We start from the raw sequence: 21,491 nt of genomic DNA on the forward strand, positions 1-21,491 counted from the left end.
TTATCCTCAACGCAAAACCTTGCAGTTTGAATGCCCAACGAGCTAACCGCGAGCTTAGGTCGGACTGTGACATTAGCCATTTTAGGGATGCATGGTCCGTAAACTTCTTAACGCCTAAAACAGCTGCCAAACATTCTTTTTCTGTGACAGAATAATTTCTCTGGCATTGGGTATGGCTTGCATCACAATGAATTGCAAAAGGTTTTTCGAAATTTGGGCTATGAAGGACTGGTGCTGAACTGAGTTTAAACTTCAACGATTCAAACGCTTTCTGCGCATCTTCATTCCAACAAAATTTGCGATGCGATTTTAATGTATCGGTTATGGGTGACGCAATGGATGCATAATTACAAATAAATTTGTGGTACCACCCCGTCATTCCCAGAAACCGTCTAACCTGTTTTACGGAACGCGGGATAGTAAAATCTGGCGACAACATGGCCCAAATATTTGACCTCTTTTAGGCAGAAATGGCTGGGGAGACTGGATAATGCCGCTGCTTTACAGGAATAGCATCTGCCACTTCTATTACGTGTGAAAGAACTGAAGTTCGCACTAAACCAAGTGTAGAAAAAGATGGAAACCAGTTGATCGCTTCTAACAGTAAGTCATGTTGGTCAGTACTTAATGTCCTCAAGGGAGTGACATCTAAGGCAGAAAGTGCTAGGCGCTCTGATATTAAACATGAATTCAGCAAGTCGAAGGTTTGCCAGAAATCAATTCCCAAATTTAGGTCTTGTGACAAGGAGGGAACAAGGTATAAGGTCAACCACCGATGGTGGTTGGTGGTTATTTTTCCGATTATTTCCTGCGCTTTGCCATCGGCAGTGCGAACATTCGACCATAAAGCTTTGTATGGGTGTTTTGATTCAATGAATTCTTGAGCAAAACGACCTCCGATACAGCTTATCGATGCGCCTGTGTCAAGCAAGCCGTTAACAGTTTTGCATAAAATTAAAACATCGGCATAAGGTCTAATGTCCTGGGAGTTGCCTACAACTGTTGAGGCAATATCTTTCGTTCCTGTCTGCACATTTTATGAAATACAGTGCGTCGGGCAACGGAGCGCGACAAATTGTTTGAGTTTTCATATTTGTGGATTGGTTGGTCGAGTTCTGGGGTTCATGTAAACATGATTTTGATGATGATTTTGTCCGGTAAAAAGGAAATTATAGGTGGAGAATTGGTTGATGTGTCCCTAACAACATATAGTCCACGGGCTACCCAGTTTTTTGAACTATTACAACTATTAGACTTTTTTACAGGACGGCTTGTATGTATCCGCCTTTCCACAGCCGTAGCAAAATACGCTACGAACCGGGCTATCGCAATCCTGGTAGTGGTGACCAGTAGCTTCACAATTCAAGCACACTAAATTAATGGCGGCTTTTTCCATTTCTTCGTCTTCCGATATCTCTGTTTCTGTTTCACACTCTACCCGACATTGAACTGCATTGACAGATCGGCGCGGCATCGGCACTAGACGAGAATTTGGTAAAGCGTGATTTCCTAAAGTTTGTAGGAAGATCTCTCGAGTTCTGACAAAATGCCGAAGTTTTGATATGCTGGGTATTTCCTCATATAGGAGTTCATGCTGGATATCCAGGCGCAAATTATACCTAAGCGCCTCTAAGAGAGAACATTCCGACATGGGAATAGAGGCCTTATCCGCAAGAGAAATGATTGACTCGTAGAATTCGTCAAAACTTTCTGCATCCTTTTGTTTGCGTCTATCGATGCTCGCTCTTATCTGCAGGTTGGTTCGTTCGTCCTTGAATTTACTTTTAAGAGCATGGCAAAGGTCCTCAGAATGTACCATAAGTACACTTTTGTGGTACCGCCCAAAACCATTCGCTTGCGGTTCCTTCAAAATTGCCCTGCAGCGTTTGAGATGTCAATGCCTTGGCCCGTTAGATAATCAAAATCGAGTTTAGAATTAGAATTAGAATTAGAAAATCGAAGTTTCCAATTAAAAATAATTTGGCTAATTCGACCATTCGATGAAAACAAGCTAGCAGAATTTTGATTGTTGTTTTGTGCAACGCTGTCGTCAGCCATTACATGAGATGAAGCAGTAGTGTCTCTTTTGGATTGTGCCCGAGTAGTGGTCCCTGATCCCGTCGGTTTTTCCACGGAAGGTTCCTCTAGGTTTCGTTGGCAGATTGGGCTATCAATATCACACACTATCTTATTTTTATACCCGGTACTCGAAGAGTAAATAGGGTATACAGTACTTGTGGGGAATAACGGTTGTATGTAAAGAACAAAAGGAAACGATTCCGACCCCATAAAGTATAGATATTCTTGATCAGCAGCAATAGCCGAGTCGATTGAGAGATGTCTGTCCGTCCGTCCGTTCGTTCTTATGAGCGCCTGGATCTCAAAGATTATAAAAGCTAGAGCCACCAAATTTTGCATCCAGACTTCTGAATGCTCACACTGTTACAAGTGTATTTCAAAAATGAGCCACGCCCCCTTCCGCACCGCAAAAGAGCGAAAACCTCCCAAATCTAAAATTTTGAAGATAAAATAAATCATTCCGTAGGGAATGACCATATCTATCAGATCACCAAATTGGGATCCGATTTGATCATTATTATGGCCACAATGAAGAAATTAATTTGCAGAGGCTAAATCCACCCTTTCCGGCCTTTCCGGCAGCTTATATTTGTTTCTTTTTCACATTCTCTCTTTTACACTCTGTTTCTGCAGTGTGCGGCCTCCGCCTCTCGCGTACTTCTGCCTTTGCTGGGACTCTGCAGTGTGTGGGTCTAGGGAAGGGGAGCGAGCTAACGGAGCGTTTTGGCGTAAGAAGTGTTGTAGATGTAGATGACAGATGAAGAAAAAATTTAAAGTTTGACAAATAACCGCTAAGGTACATATGTAAGAAGAAGTAAGCGTAAGAAGCGTCTCACACGTCCCTTCTCGTTTTATTTTCCAACCAGTCAATGGGAAAAGGGTTTTCGAAGAAGATTTTCTTGCTTCGAACACCATTCGAATGTATGAGCGTTACTTATCTTACTATTAGACATATTGTCGTTGGCTCAACCTTCCCCCACTGCAACTAAGCAACTAAGAACTAAGACTTCTAAAATTATTCAAGTTAATATCTAGATATGAACTCGTGCATCCACAAAAACGCTTCTGTTAAACAAATAAAACAAAAAACAAATAATTTGATCCGATAAAATAAATTAACAGTTTGTGCAATTTTCTGTTCGACTTCAGTCTGTTTTATTCTGAACTAAGGGACTTGCACTTAGAACTGTGTGAAAATGTATTCTCTAAAAAGAGATATTATAAATCGAAATAAAAAGTTTCAAGCATCAAATGACTCTATAAAATAACTCCGAGTAATGTACTCTTTAGCGAATGCTAATTGGATTGAAAATACATTTTGGAAATAGTACGGACTTGTCATATTATTTTGTTTTCCTTGGTCCTAGAGCTCACAAAACTTCCGGATATTTTCCGGAGTCTCTTCGTCATCCTCCAGGCCTGCAGTACATGCTGAGATTTTTGTTGTGATACCTTTGACAGTGATGATCCGAAGAGCAATGTAAAAGTACACACCTCCCTTTACAGTTCAGCTAATTCATCTCTTTGTACAAATCTACATTTATTATAATAATAATCTACATATACAGGAAAAGTTTCCTATGTCTAAAACCTCCGATTGGGCGGGGGCAAATACGCGCTAGTCGATGGAGCATTTAGATCGCTCGTGCCCACAGAACCAGAACCTCCCACGATAGCAGCACCCTTGGAGGCAAAGTCCAAAACCGGGGACGAGGGGCCCGCATTGTGATTGCTGGAGGGACCGGGCAGTGAGTCATACTGAGCCTGAATAGTCCGCTGAGCATTCTCCGCGTCGCTCTGCGTGCGGTACTTGACGAAGTGAACCTCTGGCTTGTGGTTTGCCTGCCCCTTGATCTGGTTGAGCTTGCTGGTCAGATCGGCTATGTCAGCCTGCTTGTTGAGCACATATATGGCGGTGCGGTCGTCGGAAGCCGAGGTGGCTAGCTGGAGGGCTGCCTGCTCGAGTCCCGTGTTCTCCGGCCCCTTGATGAAGAGAACTCGGAGGTTCTTCTTCAGCGAATTGGCAATCTGCTCGTTGGCGTGCGGGCTGTCATACTCTTGCTCTGGGGCGCTGTACGAGAAGAACTCCTTGTTGAACTCGTTGGCAATGAGGATGGGCTCGGAAAGCTGCGCAGCCCCACTGCTGGATACGCCAATGAGTCCGCCATTGCCGTCTCCCGCATGCGATCCGGGCGTGTAGTCGTACTGGCCTCGGGCGATGGTCACCAAGCAAAGCATCTAAGGTTGGTGTGTTTGATTATTAGACATTCAGCCAGAACTTCAGCCAGCGCCAGAACTGTGCCAAGAACTCACCAGAAAAGCGCGCATTTTGGACGAGTGTTTGAGGAGTGCGCACTAGAAGGCTGGGGAAGATGTGTGTGCTGCGTGGCCGTCTAGCTACCTTTGTCTCAAAATTGCACCGCAGCCAGTATTTATACTGCACCAAATGTCTCTACGCCTCTGAAAGGTGAAAATGCACATTCCAAAACGTTGTGGTTGAGAAATTCGGCCGAAATTCATATCATTTTCCCGCCTGTTCCAGTTAATATGACCGTCGATTTTTAATTGGATCAAATACTCTACACATTTGTAGGTCGCTGAAAGTGTAAGTCTATTCAAATTTGGGAGTCGCTGCGGCTCAGGCTGTGTTGTATTTAGGCAGAGCTGTGAACCCACTGCACTCTTCAAATGCATTTCGAACGGTCACCGACTTGGTCAGACTTATGCAATCTGATTGAAGGGTGTGCCTAAGCCCTCGGCTTTCATTTGCATATTGCATCGAAACATTAATGACAAATGTATGCTCATAACCGTACTCTTGTTCCCCCCTATACTCCTTACGACACATTCGTGGACTCCTACTCTTATTTAAACGAAATCGACTAAGTGCAGGTGATGTTTCAATGTTTACTAGCTGCCAGTTTGATTGTCGAAAATGGAGTACCCTTTTTCAAGGGAATAAAGTCTATCAAAATGCGAAGATGGCAGGAACATGGCGAAACTTCGTTAGATATCGGTTGCTTATAGGGCACCGAATCGTGTACATTAGATCACATGTATATCATTATAGTACAAGGAAATTTTACCGAGTAAAATATGAACATGTGATTCAGATGACAGCTGGAATCTCTCATGGTGTAGCAGTTTTCCGCAACAACAAAAACATTTTTTGATTTTCCTATCGGGCATCGGCAAATTTAAAGCGAATTGCCGAAAGAATGTCATTTGTTGTAGGTAATGAAAAGTACTATCTTTACCTCTGCAGTCAACCCGTTCACACCGATTAGACAAAATAATTATTTATGCTAGTTTATGCTTTAAGAAACTTAATACAAACAAAAACTAGAATCTAAAAAAAAGAGAATATAAATAATAATTAACTCAAATAAATGACTTGGAGTGACTTACATATTTAAGTAGCTGTAGTATGTGCATATATTGAGGTTACACTGTACCAATACCGTTAGCATAAATATATTACCACCACTTGTAACATATACACATATAAGACAAAATATGTATGAAGACGCTCCGCTGCTGGCGTAACCGGCAGCTATGCGGCTTAGCTATAAGAATATATTCAATAAAAAATTGAGAAAACAAAAGTCAAACGGCACAGACGTGACAGTGAATCTTTTTAAAAGTACACACATTACATAGCATACTTTTGGCGGCAAATTTCGTGTAGATATGGTGTCAAATGGCAATTCGGAGCCGTGACTCCATTCAAAATATGGTCATTAGTTTGGACATCTGCGAAAAACAAAAGCGGACAGCTGTCTGTAGACGTTCAATATAACTTTTTATACCCGGTACTCGGAGAGTAAATAGGGTGTATTGTATTTGTGGGGAATAACGTTACATACGCACAGAAGGACCCCATAAAGTATCTTGATCAGCATCAATAGCCGAGTCGATAGAGCCATGCCCGTCCGTCTGTCTGACCGTTCGTCCATAAGGATAGGGCAACCAATTTTTGCATCCAGACTTCTGTATGCTCACACTGTTACAAGTATATTTCAAAAATGATTCACACTGAATGGGTTTATTAGATTAAACGCGTCACAACTTTTATACCCGGTACTCAGTCAGTATATCTGTATCTGAGTGTTATTTTTTTGAGTTTTACATTTTACATTTTTTCTACATCACTTCTCCCGCCATCACGCCCATTTTGCTCGCCACCCCTCACCCAGTGACGCATACTGCATATCTGCAGTATGTGCAGAGGCAGAGTGTGTGATCCAGAAAGAATGACAACAAAAAGAAAGCACAAGCAAAGCTGCTGGACGGGGTGGGGGTAGCCACGGCAAATTAATTTCTTCATTCTGGCTAATGATCCAATCTAATCCCAAGTCGGTGATTTGATAAACATTATCTTTTCTTCAAAATTGTGGATAATCAGATTTTCGTTCTTTGTGGATGAGACTTCAACAAAAAAACTTGATTCAGTGTGATATCACATGAGTCTTCACACAAAATTCGGTGACTCTAGCTTTCATAGTCTCTGAGAACTAGCCGACAAACAAGACGGAGAGACGGACAGACAGATATGGATTGAGGCTATTGAGGTTGATCAATAATATATATACTTTATGAGGTTGCAAACGCCTCCTTCTGTGTTTTAAATTTTTCTACCACAAATACACAACATCCTATTTACTCTTCGAGTATCGGGTATAAAAATCGCAATAAAGCTATGTCTTTCCGTCCCATTTAAATAATCATTCTGCACGGTTTGTATTCCAAATCTATGTCATTATTATAACGTATCATTCAGCGACTTATTTATACATTTTTTTTTATAAATTTATAAACTCTCTCCATCGATGAAAGAACAAGTTCGTTTTATAAAAAACTAACTTGTGAGATTTGTTTTTTTTGGCATTGCCATAGCGATCGAAGAAACACTCTCACCCAGTTTTGAATCCAGTTTAACAAAATCAGACGAATTTATGCATAAATAAAGTGATCCGAGTTCAGAGATCTAACGTCTGCCGGCACCCGACAGCACTACACCAAATTTTCGTTAAAAACGGGTATCGACCCGTGCGATTTCGGAAAATCAGAGCTGTAGGAGGGGTAAATGTTTTAAGCGGATCAAATTGAAAACGTGTTTGGCCAAAGTTGTTCAAGTTCAAATCGCTGCAAATTATCACAATGATTATCACAGATATTTGTCTATAAAAGCGTCTGCCGGATAGGGCGAGCTGTTTAGTTTGCTTCCAGATTGTCCCAAACATGAAGACGATTTGCGTGAGTTCCGATGTTTCTAGAAAGGAATCTTTTACCTAACAAACACCTTGTATTTCTCATTCAGCTGCTTCTGTTCGTTACCCTTCTGGCGCTGGCAAATGCAGCCCCTGCACCACAACCAAAAGCCGCTGGAAATGATCCCACCGTCAGTGTGCTGCGCTACAGAAACGATCAAGATCTGGAGGCCATACAGCAGGCTATCATTGCTCAGTATGAGCAGATCGGTGGCACAACCCAAGTGCACGCTCCCCGTGTGGCACACACTGTGAATCCCTCCAGCTTAAGAATCAACATTTAATGTTCTCCGAAAATAAATTTGAAACTGTTAATGATTCCAAGACTCCGCCAACGCTGATAAGGGGGGAACGATTATGGTTTCTTGGGATTGTTGTGACCGCGTGAAGCGTTAGTGTGCCTCTGACAATCGCCGCGCTCGCAGGTTTTCGAGAATGCTTCGTTCCGCCGCGCTGTCCCTGATATCAGTGCTCTTCGTGCTCTTCGGCCACGCCCAGCGGCCACCACCATCTCCTCCGCCGCCCCCCCCACACCGAATGGCACACCAAATGGCACGGCACCAAGGACCACCACCGAACAGAGATACGATTTATTTTCCGCTCGAACGGGACATATTGTTCCCCGACACGAACGGGTCCAGTGAACTGGAGGACAAGATGTGGTATCACATAAGCGACTTCCACTTCGATCGCGTCGAGAATCTGCCCCAGCCAAAGCACAAGCATAAAATGCCCCCTCCCAGGCCTGGCCAGCCCTTTCCACCGCCTCCAGGTGGCTTCAAAACGAAGAAGAACAGGCGACGACGTCGCATTTGCGAGCAGAGTAAGTGCCCCAGTTAAACGTTGTTTCCCGAAAGCCAATGGGCTCTGCTTTATTCTTGTGTCCAAAGAATACTCCGAGTATGTGGAGCGCATCTTTCCGAACGACACCGCTGTGGTAGACGACGCCAACGACGCCGACTTCGATGGACGCATACTGGCAAGGCCTGGTGAATACCCCCATATGGTAAGAGAAGAATCAGCTCGTGCTGATAAACTGGCTTTACGAACCCGAAACTGGCTGAACCATCGAATTTGTTTTCGCAGGCGGCGATAGGCTTCGAGGCGGACGCAGGGCAAATCCAATACAAGTGCGGTGGCAGCCTGATAAGCGAGAACTTTGTGCTGACCGCCGCCCATTGTACTTCCATATACGAGTGAGTGTGCTTGCCTGTAGTCTGTAGTCTGTACTGTGTGGAAATCGTGTGGCCTTACACTTGTTCACGCACCTCCTTTAGCACGTCCCCGAAGTGGGTGCGCATCGGGGACTTGAATCTGGTTTCTGATGAGCGAACAGTGGAGCCGCAGCTAATGCAGATACAGGATATTTTCAGGCATCCTAATTACACAAAGGAGCTGTACTACAACGACATCGCCCTGCTGAAGCTGCAGGGAGAGGTGGAGTGAGTGATCGTAATTATACAACAAACAACTATCGTCTGCAGCATCTTGCAGGTTGACTGTGTACGTGAGACCCATTCGTCTATGGGTATTCTCCGAGCTGCCCACTTCAATTGCGTTTGGCATGGGATATGGGTCGACCAGCTTCGCGAAGCCCATGACGAATCGCCTGACAAACTTGAACCTAACTGTCGTGCCCAATGCAGAGTGCAACTCCGGACTGCCGCCCATTGCCGAGACCCCCAGTGGTGTGGTGGCTAGCCAGATTTGCGCACAGGATTACATCCTCAACCGAGACACCTGCCAGGGGGACTCGGGAGGTCCCTTGCAGCTGAACCTGCCGGGTCGCCGACGTCGCCAAAATATTCATTATCACCTCATTGGCATAACGTCGTATGGAGTGTTCTGCCGCAGCAGCTACCCGTCTGTGTACACGCGGATATCGACCTTCTTGGATTGGATCGAGGGCACAACGTGGAATGACGCAAATGATTTTATGCAATAAAGTATTCTTTGCTTCGAAGCTTAAGAACTGGATTTTGGTCCAAGAACAACCCAAGGATTTTTTTTATACACTATCATTTTTTAATTATTTATTAACGGTGCAAACGTTTTAAAAGGTGAAAAAAACGAAAAGTTTTTTGGTAAATTTTGCTGAGATTGCTTAGGCTCTTCTAGACCTCATTGTTGGCATCAAGCACCTGCTGCTTGACATCCTCGTAGGAAGGCAGTGTCTGTGGGTGAGCGAACAAGAAAAGGCGATGAATTATACATTTGAAATGTAGTTTTCTTCTACTCACGGACGGCATTGGCGAAAGTTTTTAGTATGTTTTTAGTAACGTGTTTGAGGTTAGGCAATGCACACAATACACAATGCACAACGATGAAAGCAATTACAGATTGTTACGATTATGAATGACTAGTTAGGCTAAGGTCCATTTCACTAACCTGCCAGTAGTTGTCCTCCCAGTTCGGGAACATGCGCTTGAAGGCGCGGGGCTCATGGCCCTGGGTGACGCGCACAATGCTCACGGTGTCGACGGTGCGTGCGGTGGGCTCCACTCGGATGTAACGCTGTGCAGGAGAAAGACGCATGATTAATTTAGATTGAAAACTGTGAGTGTGTGCGCAGTGGAACACACCTTTGCCATGTCTACAATCTTGCTGTTCTCCTCGGCGGTGGCTCCAGAGCCGACCCACATGTAGATTTCATCGCCGGCATCCAGCAGCATGACATCGTCAGGGTCCAAGTCCTCCTGTTCGTACTTGGCCACCTCCTCGACCTTTACAAGTCCGTTGCGGGTCAGGCGGCAGTGGAAGAGACGCGGCTCCAGCAGCGGTGCTCCATGGTCGTCGAGGCTGCGGTCGTACTGGCCCTCGCCGTTCAGTTCCTCCCAGAATTCCTCGGGTTCTGCGCCCTCCTCGACCACCTCCACCTCAGCGTCGTCCCAGTAGTGTGCAAAGCGTTCATTGGCCGCAGTCTTCTCGAAGCTGGACGCTCCCAGGCCATTCCAAATAAAGATTTTATGCGACTTTGCGGACACGAGAGCGAAGGCATCACTAGAGGCCAGTGACGAGCTGTCGGCGGGCACTTCGCTGGCGTGGATATCGCTCTCAACGGTGCCCCGAATGCGGAACAGCTGCGCTGTCACTGGCAAGGCGGTGTACGAGGCCAGAAGCTTGCCCTTGAATATCTTATAGAAGTGGCGCGGCTCGTGGCTTTGGGCGGTCAGCACCAGAAGGACATTCTTCTCCTCAGCCATGGAGAGTCCTTCCCGGAAGGCTCTCTGCTTCACAGCAGCGCTGGCCTTGGCTCCCTGCCACACGTATACGATAGGTCCCTGGTCGCCGTTGTTGGCCTCGTAGTTGTAGGTGAGAACGTAAGAGCCGAAGCCCAGAAGCGGAAGGTTTTCCTCAAAGGGAACGGTGTGGACCAGGACCTCGTTCGAATCGGGCTTGCTGACGTACTGCGTGATGCTCTCAATGCTGTTCTGGCCGTGGTCCGGCATAAAGCCAATGGCACGTCCACCACTCCTCTTCAGCTTTTGCACCACCGCGTCGATCTCGTCCACATCCAGCGACTCGTCGGAGCCGATATCCAGGGCGGAACGAACGAGGCGTGTGTGTGCCATGCCAGCATCACGCCAGGTGGTAAAGTACTGCTTGAATGGGGCGGACTCGGCGCCCTCGACAATGCGCTCGATCTGTGTCCAGGCAGGGTACTTTTTGGTGCGGAGGAACTCTTGGGCCTTGGCCATCGCGTCGGTCTTCTCCTTTGGAGTGGCGCCTCGTCCGACCCACACGAAAATGCCAGAGCCAGTGTCCAGAATGAAGCAGTCCCGCGTGTCTAGCATGGCCTGGGTCAGAGGTTTCTGGGCGACGGTATCCACTTGCAATTTGCCGCTGGCATCGCTCACCTTGTAGAGGGTCACGGCTGCAGCGTCCGCCCTCTCAAAGGCGCTGTCCTCCTCTGCGCTAGATTCCTCGGGCACCTGGTCGGCAGATCCGGATCCGAGCACATCGAAGAACTGCTGCTTGTCTGCCTCGGTGCTGAACTCGTCGACTATTTGCACACGGGCACGTCCATTGTGGTCCTGATCTCTGATCTGATTCGCAGCACTGATGGCCTTCAGCTTCTCCACGCGCTTGGCCTGCGCTCCCACGTAGACGTAGATATCGCTACCCGCATCCAAGATGAAACAGTCGCCCTGGTTCATCGAGGACACGGACAGATTCACCTGGCGCACACGCACGTTCCGCTTGCCCTTGACCTGGAACAGACGCTTCTGCCCCTGGGCGTTGATCTCTACGTGCTTGAAGCCGGTTCCGACACCGCCCTGCTCGTAGCGAACGCCTGAAATTGTTGTTTGGTTATTTGACTGCGTAAACAGGCAACTGGAAGGATTTCGAACCATTTTTGAAGTAACCCAGGAACAGCTGCGACTCGTGATCCTGCACCTCGCGATGCTGTACAGGGCCGCCATTCAGGAGATCGTCCAACTGGACGGTGAGGATGGCAGCCGCCCCAGCCTCATCAGTGGACGTTTCGGAGCCCAGCCAGAAGTGCACATCCCAGGAGAGTTTCTTGTCTTTCTTGTTCTCAATGGTCTAGAATTGCAAAGAAATGTTGTGCATTATTCATGGGAAAATTCACTTCCCAGAATTTCCATTTTGGATCGGTACAGAGTCCACCCACACTACCCACCATGCAATACTTACATTAAGCACAATGAAAGAGTCTCCAGTGTAAAATTTTCCGTAGTTATTCTTAGGGTAGGCCACCGGCTCAAAGTTCTGGAGAATGAAGAACAAATGAGTAATGAGTACCAATGTATATTCATGATCTTTTCTGAAAAAAAATGCAGAAAAATTTGCGCCTGGCATAAATGTTTTTCCCGTACCTAATAAATTGAGTTAATTAACAGAACATTAGCTACGAGTATATGTTTAGACGGATATATCTAGCACTTATAAACATGTGGCATCCACATTGCGTGCGTTCAGCTCATTCGCCGCCGAGTTTTGGATGCCGCTGCACGAGTAACGCAGTCAGTCGTGCGTGGGAGCTCCGCTGCGCTGCTCTGCGAACTTTCCCCCAAAAGATGAAATAAGCGCCAGCTATTTATACACTTCTTGGAACAGCTGGCACTGCCACTGGCAGAGAGTGAAATCGAAAGCTCGAATTATTGACTTACCTCTATACGCCAGATCTCCAGGCCTGGTGCACGGCCGGCGTTGGCGAAGGCTGGATTCATGATGCGTCTTCCGGGCTGCTTGCTGTTATCGGCAGAGGGCTGGATTTGTCCGGTTTGCACGGGGAACGCGGGGCGGGCGTTGAACGTGCCCGCTGAGCAAAGAGTGGCGGATAGGGCGAGGAACACCAGCAGGCTGGAAAGCAGTCAGGCAGGTAGATAATGGTTACACGAGTCTCAATCAGTTTGTACGAGGTCAAGGGAACCAGAGTCCGCCCGGTCGGAGTGTGGAATTGTGTTATTGAACCCCGCGGCACCAAGGATAATGGAACAGTCATCCGACAGCATTCGTGTGAGTCATGTACATACATAAAAGCCCATAATTGGTAATAAATGTCACATGGCGGCGAAAGTATTGTCATCAGAGGCGTCCCATGATATGATAAACTCGCTCGGAATTGCCATGTATATACACTCGCAAGACACTCTCCCCTACTTACGGATCGGGTTTGTATTTGAGCCAGATGTGTGCTCTGACGCGTGTCGTATGAGTAACCGAAACCCCTTCAAAACTGTTTGCACTAATTAAACTGTCTTATAATTGCTGTCGAGAGCTTTATCGGAGCCTGTTAGCCAAGAAGAGAACTGTTCGCTTGCATTACCTGGAGATGACTGCCATGCTGGTGGCGCCCGAAGTTTCCATTTCGCGTATCGTGCCGAAGCAACAGCAGCGCCGCTTTGTTTATTGTTGCGATAAATATAACAAGTTGCCCGTATATCGAGTAGTCCCCTATGTGTCTGGGTATGAGTATATATGTATATATAGATGTGTGTATATGTGTATCGTAGTCGCTTTGTTTTTCCACCTCAAACGAGATGATTGTCCGCGTTGATCCCAGCCAAGAGCGTGTGAACTGTAATTGTAAGAGAAGCAGCCAGTTGGCATCAGCTGTTAAGAGTGTTTAAGAGATAACCCCGATAAACAGATATGTACATTAATTAGGGGAACAGTTAGAGTCAGCTGCTAATTAATATGTTAACAAACACGTTTTTGCTGTATAGTTTCGTTATTCAAATAATATCATCATTAGCCTCCCACTATGCATTTCCTGGTAGCTGCCAACTAGTAGATACTACTTATGATATCATTTTCCTACACGCATAAGTTGTCGTGGCCAAGCTAGGAGTTCCAGTTAAGATCCAAAAAAGTAATGACCGAAACCGTTATACATATGTAATATACATATACATATGTAATGTACATATACATATGTAAATACATATGTATTTACATATTACATTATTTACGTGCCTCTATTGTTGGAAAAATCTTTCTTCGTTTCTTTATATATATTTTTAGAGCGTCCTTTACTTTCTCAGTGATGGTTGTACACTCTTTACTGTATAGTGGCGTCGTACGAGTACGTAGACTTTTTACCGCCACTATTTACGTATGTAAATATGTATGAAAATATGTACATATGTATTTATGTATGCTGTGATGTCTGATCGGATCTTAAGGCCATCCGACGAAGCTGTGAATTAAAAGGCTGCACGCATGTTTTGCAAATTGCTTTCAAGTAATTAGTTTTGCGACATGACGACATGAAACGTCTGGCGCAGGGAGCATGATATCATCGTTGATACCAAACACCAAGCCCAACGAGCCCTTTCTCTGCAAGTGGGTCACAATCATAAAAAAGGGGAACAAATGTCTTCATACATATGTACATACATATATTTAATTGGGAGTATTTGCCTTTTGAGGCACTTTCTGTGCCGTTTTCACAGAAATGCCGTTCGCATTTGTTTCGCTTGACGTCTGTCCTCAGACAGTGAATATCAATTATAGTAAACGTGGTTCGAGTATCAATCATGAATACCTAAAGACAAATCCACAAGCATTGTAGTTAACTCATGACAAAAAGCAAGCCCATCAATAACAATTAATAAAGAGTTGAGTTGATGGCACTATAGGTATGTACATACATATGTCTCATTAGGGCCATCATTAACAACAGCATTTCGGGGGATGCTAATCTTTCAACAATATTGTATGACAATGGAGCTTAAGAGGCACACAGAACCTCACATAAATACGCATTTTGAAGTACATTTCATGTATAGTACACAGTCCTATGAATGTTGATATTGATTATCGTTTCCGTTGTGTACATGCTATATGTTACATACTTAAACACATACACTTGTAGTACACATTATACCATCGAAAGGTCATACAATCACAATCAGGGATCACTTTATATTTTTCAAAACAATTGATAAGCCAAATCAGCATCCGATTTAATTGGATGAGCTCTACACATTTTCAGAACCAGCAAATTGTTTGATTCTCTAAAGTGCATTTATGTAATCAGTCATCAACCATAAATTTAACTCAATTAAGCAGGCCACTCCAGTCTTGGGACTTATATTACTTTCTCAAAGGATTATAGAAATCGACTGTACCACTTCAGTACAATTCCAAGTCCAGCACTAGTACAAGTACGTACATGCATACATAATTAGTTATCATTTGAGGCTAACATAAAAAATGACCATCGAACGCTCACCGACTCAACGCAAACAAGTAAACACTTACTCTTAGGTCAATACGAACTGCCAGAACAATGATTTAAAGAGCGACTGAGAACTACTACGGGAACTTGGAGCGAGGTGTGAGCGACACACGGCCGATCGAGACACTGAACGAAAGGCAAATCTCGTCTTCGCTTTTATTAAGTCTGGACCGGGCCGGGCCGGGCCAGGCCGGGCATCGCTGAAAGCTGAGTCGCACTCGCGACTCGGCTCAGTCGGTCGCTTGCTGCCGCTGTTGGGCCGCCGCCGTCGATCGTTGATAAGGTGAGCAGTGTGATAGGTAGAAGTGAAAATTACCCGGACCGCGCACAAGCTGTAAACAGATTGAAAACAAAATTTGAGAATTCTTGGAAATCAGGTTGAAAGTGCGGGCAGTGCTTCACCTAACTTGGAATTCCCAGCTTTATTTCAATCCATTCGTCAAAGTAGTCTAAGAATAATGTCTAGTAATCGGCCGCAGTGTTCGAAAGGTAGTCCCTTCGTCCGATGTTGGAGGCCTGCTTGTTCTGAACAGCCTCCAGCTTGGGGCACTCGGTGATGCGATGGCCAAGACCGCCGCAGTAGCTGCAACCATGGGAATCGCCCAGGTCCAGGTGCTGGTGCTCGGCCTCAGGTGCCAGTTCGTCGAGAAAATCGGGCACCTCCTGCTTTCCCTCAAGAAGGAGGTGCTTCAGATCCAGAAGTACAGACTGTTCGGTAATCTTGTTGATAAGTGTGGTGGCCAATCCCTTCGTGTTCGAACGGCCCGTTCGACCAATTCGATGCACATAGTTTTCAATATCGTCCGGCATGTCGTAATTGATGACATGTTGCACGTTTGGGAAATCCAGACCCTTCGAGGCGACGTCTGTGGCCACAAGCACGTCTTTCTTTCCCACGCGGTAGGCGTCGACGGCTCGGGAGCGCTCCTCCTGGTCTTTTCCGCCGTGTATGGCCACCGCCTCGACCCCCTTCAACAGCAAATACTCGTGTATGCAGTCCACATCCTGCTTCTTCTCGGCAAAAATAAGCACGGGCGGCGCAGTCTTCTGTAGGCAGTCGAGCAAGTAGACCACTTTTGCCTCCTGCTTCACATATTCCACCTGTTGGGTGACGTTCATAGAAGCGGCTCCAGCTCGCCCAACATTTATAGTGACTGGTTTCACAAGGGCTGACCGGGCAAAGTTCTGAATCTTTTTCGGCATTGTAGCCGAGAACAGGAGGGTCTGGCGCTGGCCCTTGAAGAAGGAGAAAATTGTTCGGACATCCTCCTCGAAGCCCATGTCAATCATTCGGTCAGCCTCGTCCATGCATAGATATCGGCACATGTCCAGCGTGAGGATCTTTTTATCCAGCATATCCATGAGTCGTCCGGGCGTCGCCACAACAATGTGGACGCCTCGGGAGATCACTTCCAGAGCCTCGCTAACCGGCAGCCCTCCCATGGCCAGACAGGAGCGCACCTCAGGCATGCCACAAGCCTGCAGGTGTTTGCTGTAGTGCTGAATGATCTCGTGCGTCTGTTTGGCCAACTCCCGAGATGGACAAATGATCAGCCCGTAAGGCCCTTCATTACGTTCAAAGGGCAGACTATACTCCTGCTCAAGCGCGAACATGAGGAGGGGCAGCACAAAGACCAGGGTTTTGCCGGAGCCAGTGAAAGCAATTCCAATGAGATCCCTGCCAGCGAGGACGGTGGGCAAGCCTTGGACTTGGATCGGAGTGGGAGTCTTAATACCCTTGGCAGAAAGGCCGTCGAGTATGCCCTTTGGAAATTTCATCTCGCGGAAAGTGCGTATGGGGGGGCTGGGATTCTCGCCCTCCACTAGGATCCTTAGGTGTTTCTGGATTGCTTGTCGCTCCTCCTCAGGCATCGCTTCTATGTAGCGCGGCGGCCTCCAGGATGTCTTAATGGGATCCTCGTACTGTATGCCCTTGGCCAGCTCGGCCACTCCCATCAGTGCCTTCTGCTGGGCAATGCTTTCCATGATCTTAGCCTCCTCTCGAAGCTGTTTCTCCACAGCGCTTAGTTTCTTTGCCTCCGCTATCTTTTTCAGCTCCGTGTGCTGGTCCAGTAAGCTGATGTTGTACTTACGTCCATAGGTCTCTGCATCGTGGGCACCCTGCGAGTCGTCGTCGTTCTCATTTTCGCTGGACGACTTGTGCTGTGCTGTTTCGGACGCCAGTTGGACGACGCGCCCTAGCTTCACCATGTGCTGCTTTTTCCGCTCTCTGACAGGCACATACGGTACATAGTCATCGTTATCCTCTGCTCCATCATCGGATGACTTTGAAGTTCTTCTGTATCTCTTTACATTTGCCATTTTGTTGATAAATAATTTGTAATGAAATCAATTTAATAAAAAACGTAAACAAATGCACAGCTGCAGTACGATAGTTGTATGACGATAGTCGATATTCAGATACCGATACACAAGACTCGTGAGTTTTTTAAACTGCTCACACCAGGGCTGCACGGTTGCGTTTGCTGAAAACGTTGTTTTATTTAAATTGTATAATAGCACGATAATGGAATAACGCAGAACAAAATATGCACATTAATATATTTTTTTTAAATTTAATCGCTACAGCGAAATTTTGAAGGTTTTGAAACATATTTTGAAACAGGTACAAATTTTACTAACAATTTTTAACTGAAAAAGGAGTTGTTTGCCGAACAAACACTCAAAATATATTGAATCCACATTAATATGTTCGTTTTTTAAAATACTTTTTCTATTGCTTCTGTCTTTTTTTATTAACCAGCGATTCGACGACGGAATATAGAATATTTCTATACATTTTAAGGGACTAGCGAAAGACCATCAAATACCCATATTCTACTATATTAAATGTCTTGTAACTGACTAGTGATCGGCCGCTATCAAACAATTTGTGCTGGAATACATTTCACATTGGTTTTCAACGATTATATGATAATCTGATTTTGCCAGCGCCCACATTTCTCGGATCTGAGTTCCAGCTCGGGCCAAGTTCGGTATATGTCGTATTATTTCAGAGTGTCATGCAGTATATTTTAGCGATAAGTCCGTGGTCAAACTGGTCACACTGCATCCTAAAATTTCAAGATAGCAAATTAAAGAAGTAAAAAAATAAATAATCGTGGCGTCGTCATGTCTATGTCAAAGACCACAAACACCTACAATCGGCAGAACTGGGAAGACGCCGAATTCCCGATTCTCTGCCAAACCTGCCTGGGGGACAATCCGTACGTGCGCATGATAAAAGAGCGATTCGGGAAAGAATGCAAAATTTGCACGCGTCCTTTTACCATATTCCGCTGGTGTCCAGGAGCGCGTATGCGCTTCAAGAAAACGGAAATTTGCCAGACGTGTGCACGACTAAAAAATGTTTGCCAGACATGCCTGCTGGACCTGGAGTACGGACTCCCAATTCAAGTGCGAGACGCTGCCCTCAAGGTGGCGGACACTATGCCCCAAAGTGATGTTAACAAGGAGTACTACATACAGAACATCGACGCACAACTTCAGGATGGCGATGGCACTGAGGCAGCCGGAGCCGTGGGCCGCTCTCTGGCTGCCAATGAGATGCTGTCCAAATTGGCACGGACTGCACCCTATTATAAGCGGAACAGGCCACACATCTGCTCGTTCTGGGTGAAGGGTGAGTGCAAGCGTGGTGAGGAGTGTCCGTACCGTCACGATAAGCCAAACGAGCCCGACGACCCACTCTGCGAGCAAAACATTAAGGATCGCTACTATGGACGCAACGATCCAGTTGCCGAAAAGATCATGAAGCGAGCGGCTTCACTGCCAACGCTGGAACCTCCAGAGGACCGCAACATAACTACCCTGTACGTCGGCAATCTTCCCGAGGAAATCACCGAGCCGGAGCTGCGCGACCAGTTTTACCAGTACGGCGAGATTCGGTCGATTGCACTTGTGCCGCGACAGCAATGCGCCTTCGTACAGTACACGAAACGCGGCGCTGCCGAACTAGCAGCTGAACGCTCCTTTAACAAGCTGGTTATCCATGGCCGCAAAGTGAGCATCAAATGGGCCCACTCGCAAGCCAAGCAAGGAACTGCGGCCAAGACGGACAGGCGTTTTGAGGTAGCAGGCATTCCCCCGCCCAGCGCCAAACCGAATGACTACTTCAATTTGCGACAGGAGCAGATAAATGTCATGCCGGCCGGCATGAAGCTCCACCAGTTACCTTCAAACTTGGTGCCTGCCTCCGCGTACCAGATGTACGGACAACCAACCTACGCGGCACCCTACAGCAACACCAACAGCTCCACAAGCGCAACGGCCACGTCTACCTCTGGGGTGAATCTCGACTCGATCTCGATTCCTCCGCCACCTGGTCATGTGCCCTATCCAAGTCAAGATGCCACCCGCATGGGTGCTCTGAAAAAGTAATATTTTTTAACGACAATGCAATTAGCAATTTTTTACAAATTGGGAATTACTTTTGAAATAAAATCAAAGCAAGCCTCCATTTATCTCTTTTCAACTTTGCGGTAAAGAACTTCTAAGTTAAAAGAGCATTTCAAGAAATACTAAAGTCGTATTTCATGTACACCAATTTCAGTACATCATTGGGAAGCGAAATCCATGACAGAGCTGAATAGTTGTCTTTTTGTTTCCGCTGGATTTCAAGTCATTTTGGGTCCTTAATCTATCTTTTGCAGCTATGTTGGAAAATACTTCTCCCAGTTTTCTAAACCTAGTATCGGTTAGTTTATTTTAAAGCCATCTCCTAATCAAAATAATAAATATTTCCGAGACGCGCCAGCACTGTCAATATGTATGTACATATGTATATATATGTATATATTTTTAATTTTTATACCCGGTACTCGAAGACGAAATCGGGTATATTGTATTTGCGCACAAAGTTTTTTTTTCTCTCTTTATATTTACAATCTGTTTGTTTAAACAATAAGTAAATTGTACAATTATTATTAAATTAACAGAAATAGCAGTTTCCCAATGAGCCCTGCTATTATATATAACATCATTTCAGTTTGTTGGATTTATCTATCGGGGAGATCGAGAATGTGGTATCTTTTCAGTCTTCTTACTGTTCAGCTATTGTCTAATAGACTTAAGGCTAAATTATTTTCGTGGTTGTGGAGTCTGTCGATGTATTTCTTACTAGTTTTCTTTATTTCTTCTTTAATGGTTGGAATATTAAGAAGTGCACAAAGTGAATGTACAAGTGTAACGCACAGAACGAAACGTTTCCGACCCCACAAAGTATGTATATTCAAGTCAATTGAGCCATGTCTGTCTGTCCGTCCGTCTGTACGTCTGTACAGCTAGCTTCTGTATGCTCACACTGCTACAAGTGTATTTGAAAGGCCCCCGCAAAAAGGCGAAAACTTCCCAAATCTACAATTTTGAAGATAAAAGAATATCTATCTAATCACCAAATTGGGATTCGATTGGATCATTATTATAGCCACAATTTTCAGTGTCTAAACCCACCCCTTCCAGCAGCTTTTGATGTATTTTTCACATTCTCTCATTCACACTCTGCTTCTTCAGTGTGCGGGAGCGTGTTGGTGTGAGAATTGTTGTAGATGTAGATGACAGATGAAGAAGAAATGTAAAACTTGACAAAAACCGCTAAGGTACAGATGTAGTACTAAGTACCGGGTATAAAAGTTGCGACTCGTAAGAAGCGTTTTTTCTCGTTTCGATTTTTTCTCTGCATCTGCAACATTTTTTTAAGGTTTAAACAGGGCTTTAAACATGATTTCAGATCATTTTTTGTATGGCGGAACTTTTTTTTTCAAATAGTTTACGCATCCGGTATTTGTATATAGCTTTTTTAGAGGTAGCGCTTCTTTTTCACCATTCTAAAAGCTGATGAACTCATCTAAAAAGTATACACAAACTCTTTGCAACTTCAGCTTACCGTCGGGAAATATTAAGCTTTCAATTGCATAATTTATGATTTTATTGCAGAACTTGTTCAAAGTTTTGACCTTAAAAACTCAGACAGTTACATAGATATATTCTTCTTGAAAGGGTGAGGGGTAGCCACTGCAAATTAATTTCTTCATTCTGGCTGTATTAATAAGCTAATCTAATCCCAATTCAGTGATCTGATAGATATGGTCATTCCTTACGGCAAGGGAGCAGGGTTCATTTGAATAACACTTTTATCACAGCAGTCTGGAGCCAAAATTCGGTGGTTCTAGCTTTTATAGTCTCTGAGAGACGGGCGCTCAACAAGATTGACGGACAGATGGACAGACGGGCAGACAGACATGGCTATATCGATTCGGCTATTGATCCTGATCAAGAATTTATATACTTTAGAGAGTCGAAAACGTTTCCCTCTCTGCGTTACATACAGAAAACTTAGTCGAAGGCTTCCTCGAGCACTTAACCTGGTTTCGCCTGACATAACATGAGCGACACTATTCAAAGCCATCAGG

At 45.3% G+C, this 21,491-nt stretch overlaps 6 protein-coding genes across 11 annotated transcripts; 3 read left to right on the forward strand and 3 right to left on the reverse strand.

Moving 5' to 3' along the window:
- Positions 1-3,641: 3,641 nt before the first annotated feature.
- LOC117590086 lies at positions 3,642-4,494 on the reverse strand. Its single transcript, XM_034282428.1, has 2 exons — positions 4,393-4,494; positions 3,642-4,317 (listed from the first exon to the last, which is right to left on the reverse strand). The coding sequence occupies exons 1-2, from the start codon at positions 4,405-4,407 to the stop codon at positions 3,664-3,666; spliced, it is 669 nt and encodes a 222-aa protein (XP_034138319.1). The 5' UTR covers positions 4,408-4,494; the 3' UTR covers positions 3,642-3,663.
- Positions 4,495-7,240: 2,746 nt separating this feature from the next.
- Positions 7,241-7,667, forward strand: LOC117590001. The gene is made up of 2 exons (XM_034282286.1): positions 7,241-7,335; positions 7,400-7,667. Exons 1-2 carry the CDS (start codon positions 7,321-7,323, stop codon positions 7,631-7,633), a joined length of 249 nt encoding a protein of 82 aa, XP_034138177.1. The 5' UTR covers positions 7,241-7,320; the 3' UTR covers positions 7,634-7,667.
- Positions 7,668-7,725: 58 nt separating this feature from the next.
- On the forward strand, positions 7,726-9,318 carry LOC117589999 (serine protease snake). Of its 5 annotated transcripts, XM_034282282.1 has the most exons (6): positions 7,730-7,852; positions 7,910-8,172; positions 8,240-8,355; positions 8,436-8,545; positions 8,627-8,791; positions 8,844-9,318. In XM_034282282.1, exons 1-6 carry the CDS (start codon positions 7,785-7,787, stop codon positions 9,292-9,294), a joined length of 1,173 nt encoding a protein of 390 aa, XP_034138173.1. In that variant the 5' UTR covers positions 7,730-7,784; the 3' UTR covers positions 9,295-9,318. The 5 variants fall into 5 exon arrangements, with proteins under 5 accessions (XP_034138176.1, XP_034138174.1, XP_034138175.1 ...); XM_034282285.1 differs by having other exon boundaries at positions 7,726-8,172; positions 8,627-8,786; positions 8,834-8,893; XM_034282283.1 differs by having other exon boundaries at positions 7,728-8,172; positions 8,834-9,131.
- Positions 9,319-9,367: 49 nt separating this feature from the next.
- LOC117589997 (gelsolin) lies at positions 9,368-13,282 on the reverse strand. 2 transcript variants are annotated; one of them, XM_034282278.1, is made up of 7 exons: positions 13,144-13,282; positions 12,485-12,677; positions 12,009-12,083; positions 11,702-11,897; positions 9,932-11,643; positions 9,738-9,863; positions 9,368-9,523 (listed from the first exon to the last, which is right to left on the reverse strand). In XM_034282278.1, exons 1-7 carry the CDS (start codon positions 13,182-13,184, stop codon positions 9,464-9,466), a joined length of 2,403 nt encoding a protein of 800 aa, XP_034138169.1. In that variant the 5' UTR covers positions 13,185-13,282; the 3' UTR covers positions 9,368-9,463. The 2 variants fall into 2 exon arrangements, with proteins under 2 accessions (XP_034138169.1, XP_034138170.1); XM_034282279.1 differs by lacking the exon at positions 13,144-13,282 and adding an exon at positions 12,982-13,130.
- Positions 13,283-13,347: 65 nt separating this feature from the next.
- LOC117589998 (ATP-dependent RNA helicase abstrakt) lies at positions 13,348-17,464 on the reverse strand. Its single transcript, XM_034282280.1, has 3 exons — positions 15,463-17,464; positions 15,084-15,392; positions 13,348-13,395 (listed from the first exon to the last, which is right to left on the reverse strand). Exon 1 carries the CDS (start codon positions 17,380-17,382, stop codon positions 15,523-15,525), a length of 1,860 nt encoding a protein of 619 aa, XP_034138171.1. The 5' UTR covers positions 17,383-17,464; the 3' UTR covers positions 13,348-13,395; positions 15,084-15,392; positions 15,463-15,522.
- Positions 17,465-18,119: 655 nt separating this feature from the next.
- Positions 18,120-19,540, forward strand: LOC117590114 (pre-mRNA-splicing factor RBM22). The gene has a single exon (XM_034282465.1). The coding sequence runs from the start codon at positions 18,193-18,195 to the stop codon at positions 19,459-19,461; it is 1,269 nt and encodes a 422-aa protein (XP_034138356.1). The 5' UTR covers positions 18,120-18,192; the 3' UTR covers positions 19,462-19,540.
- The last annotated feature ends 1,951 nt before the right edge of the window (positions 19,541-21,491 follow it).

This window comes from Drosophila guanche, unplaced genomic scaffold (assembly GCF_900245975.1).
Source record: "Drosophila guanche unplaced genomic scaffold, DGUA_6, whole genome shotgun sequence".
Taxonomy (NCBI): domain Eukaryota; kingdom Metazoa; phylum Arthropoda; class Insecta; order Diptera; family Drosophilidae; genus Drosophila; species Drosophila guanche.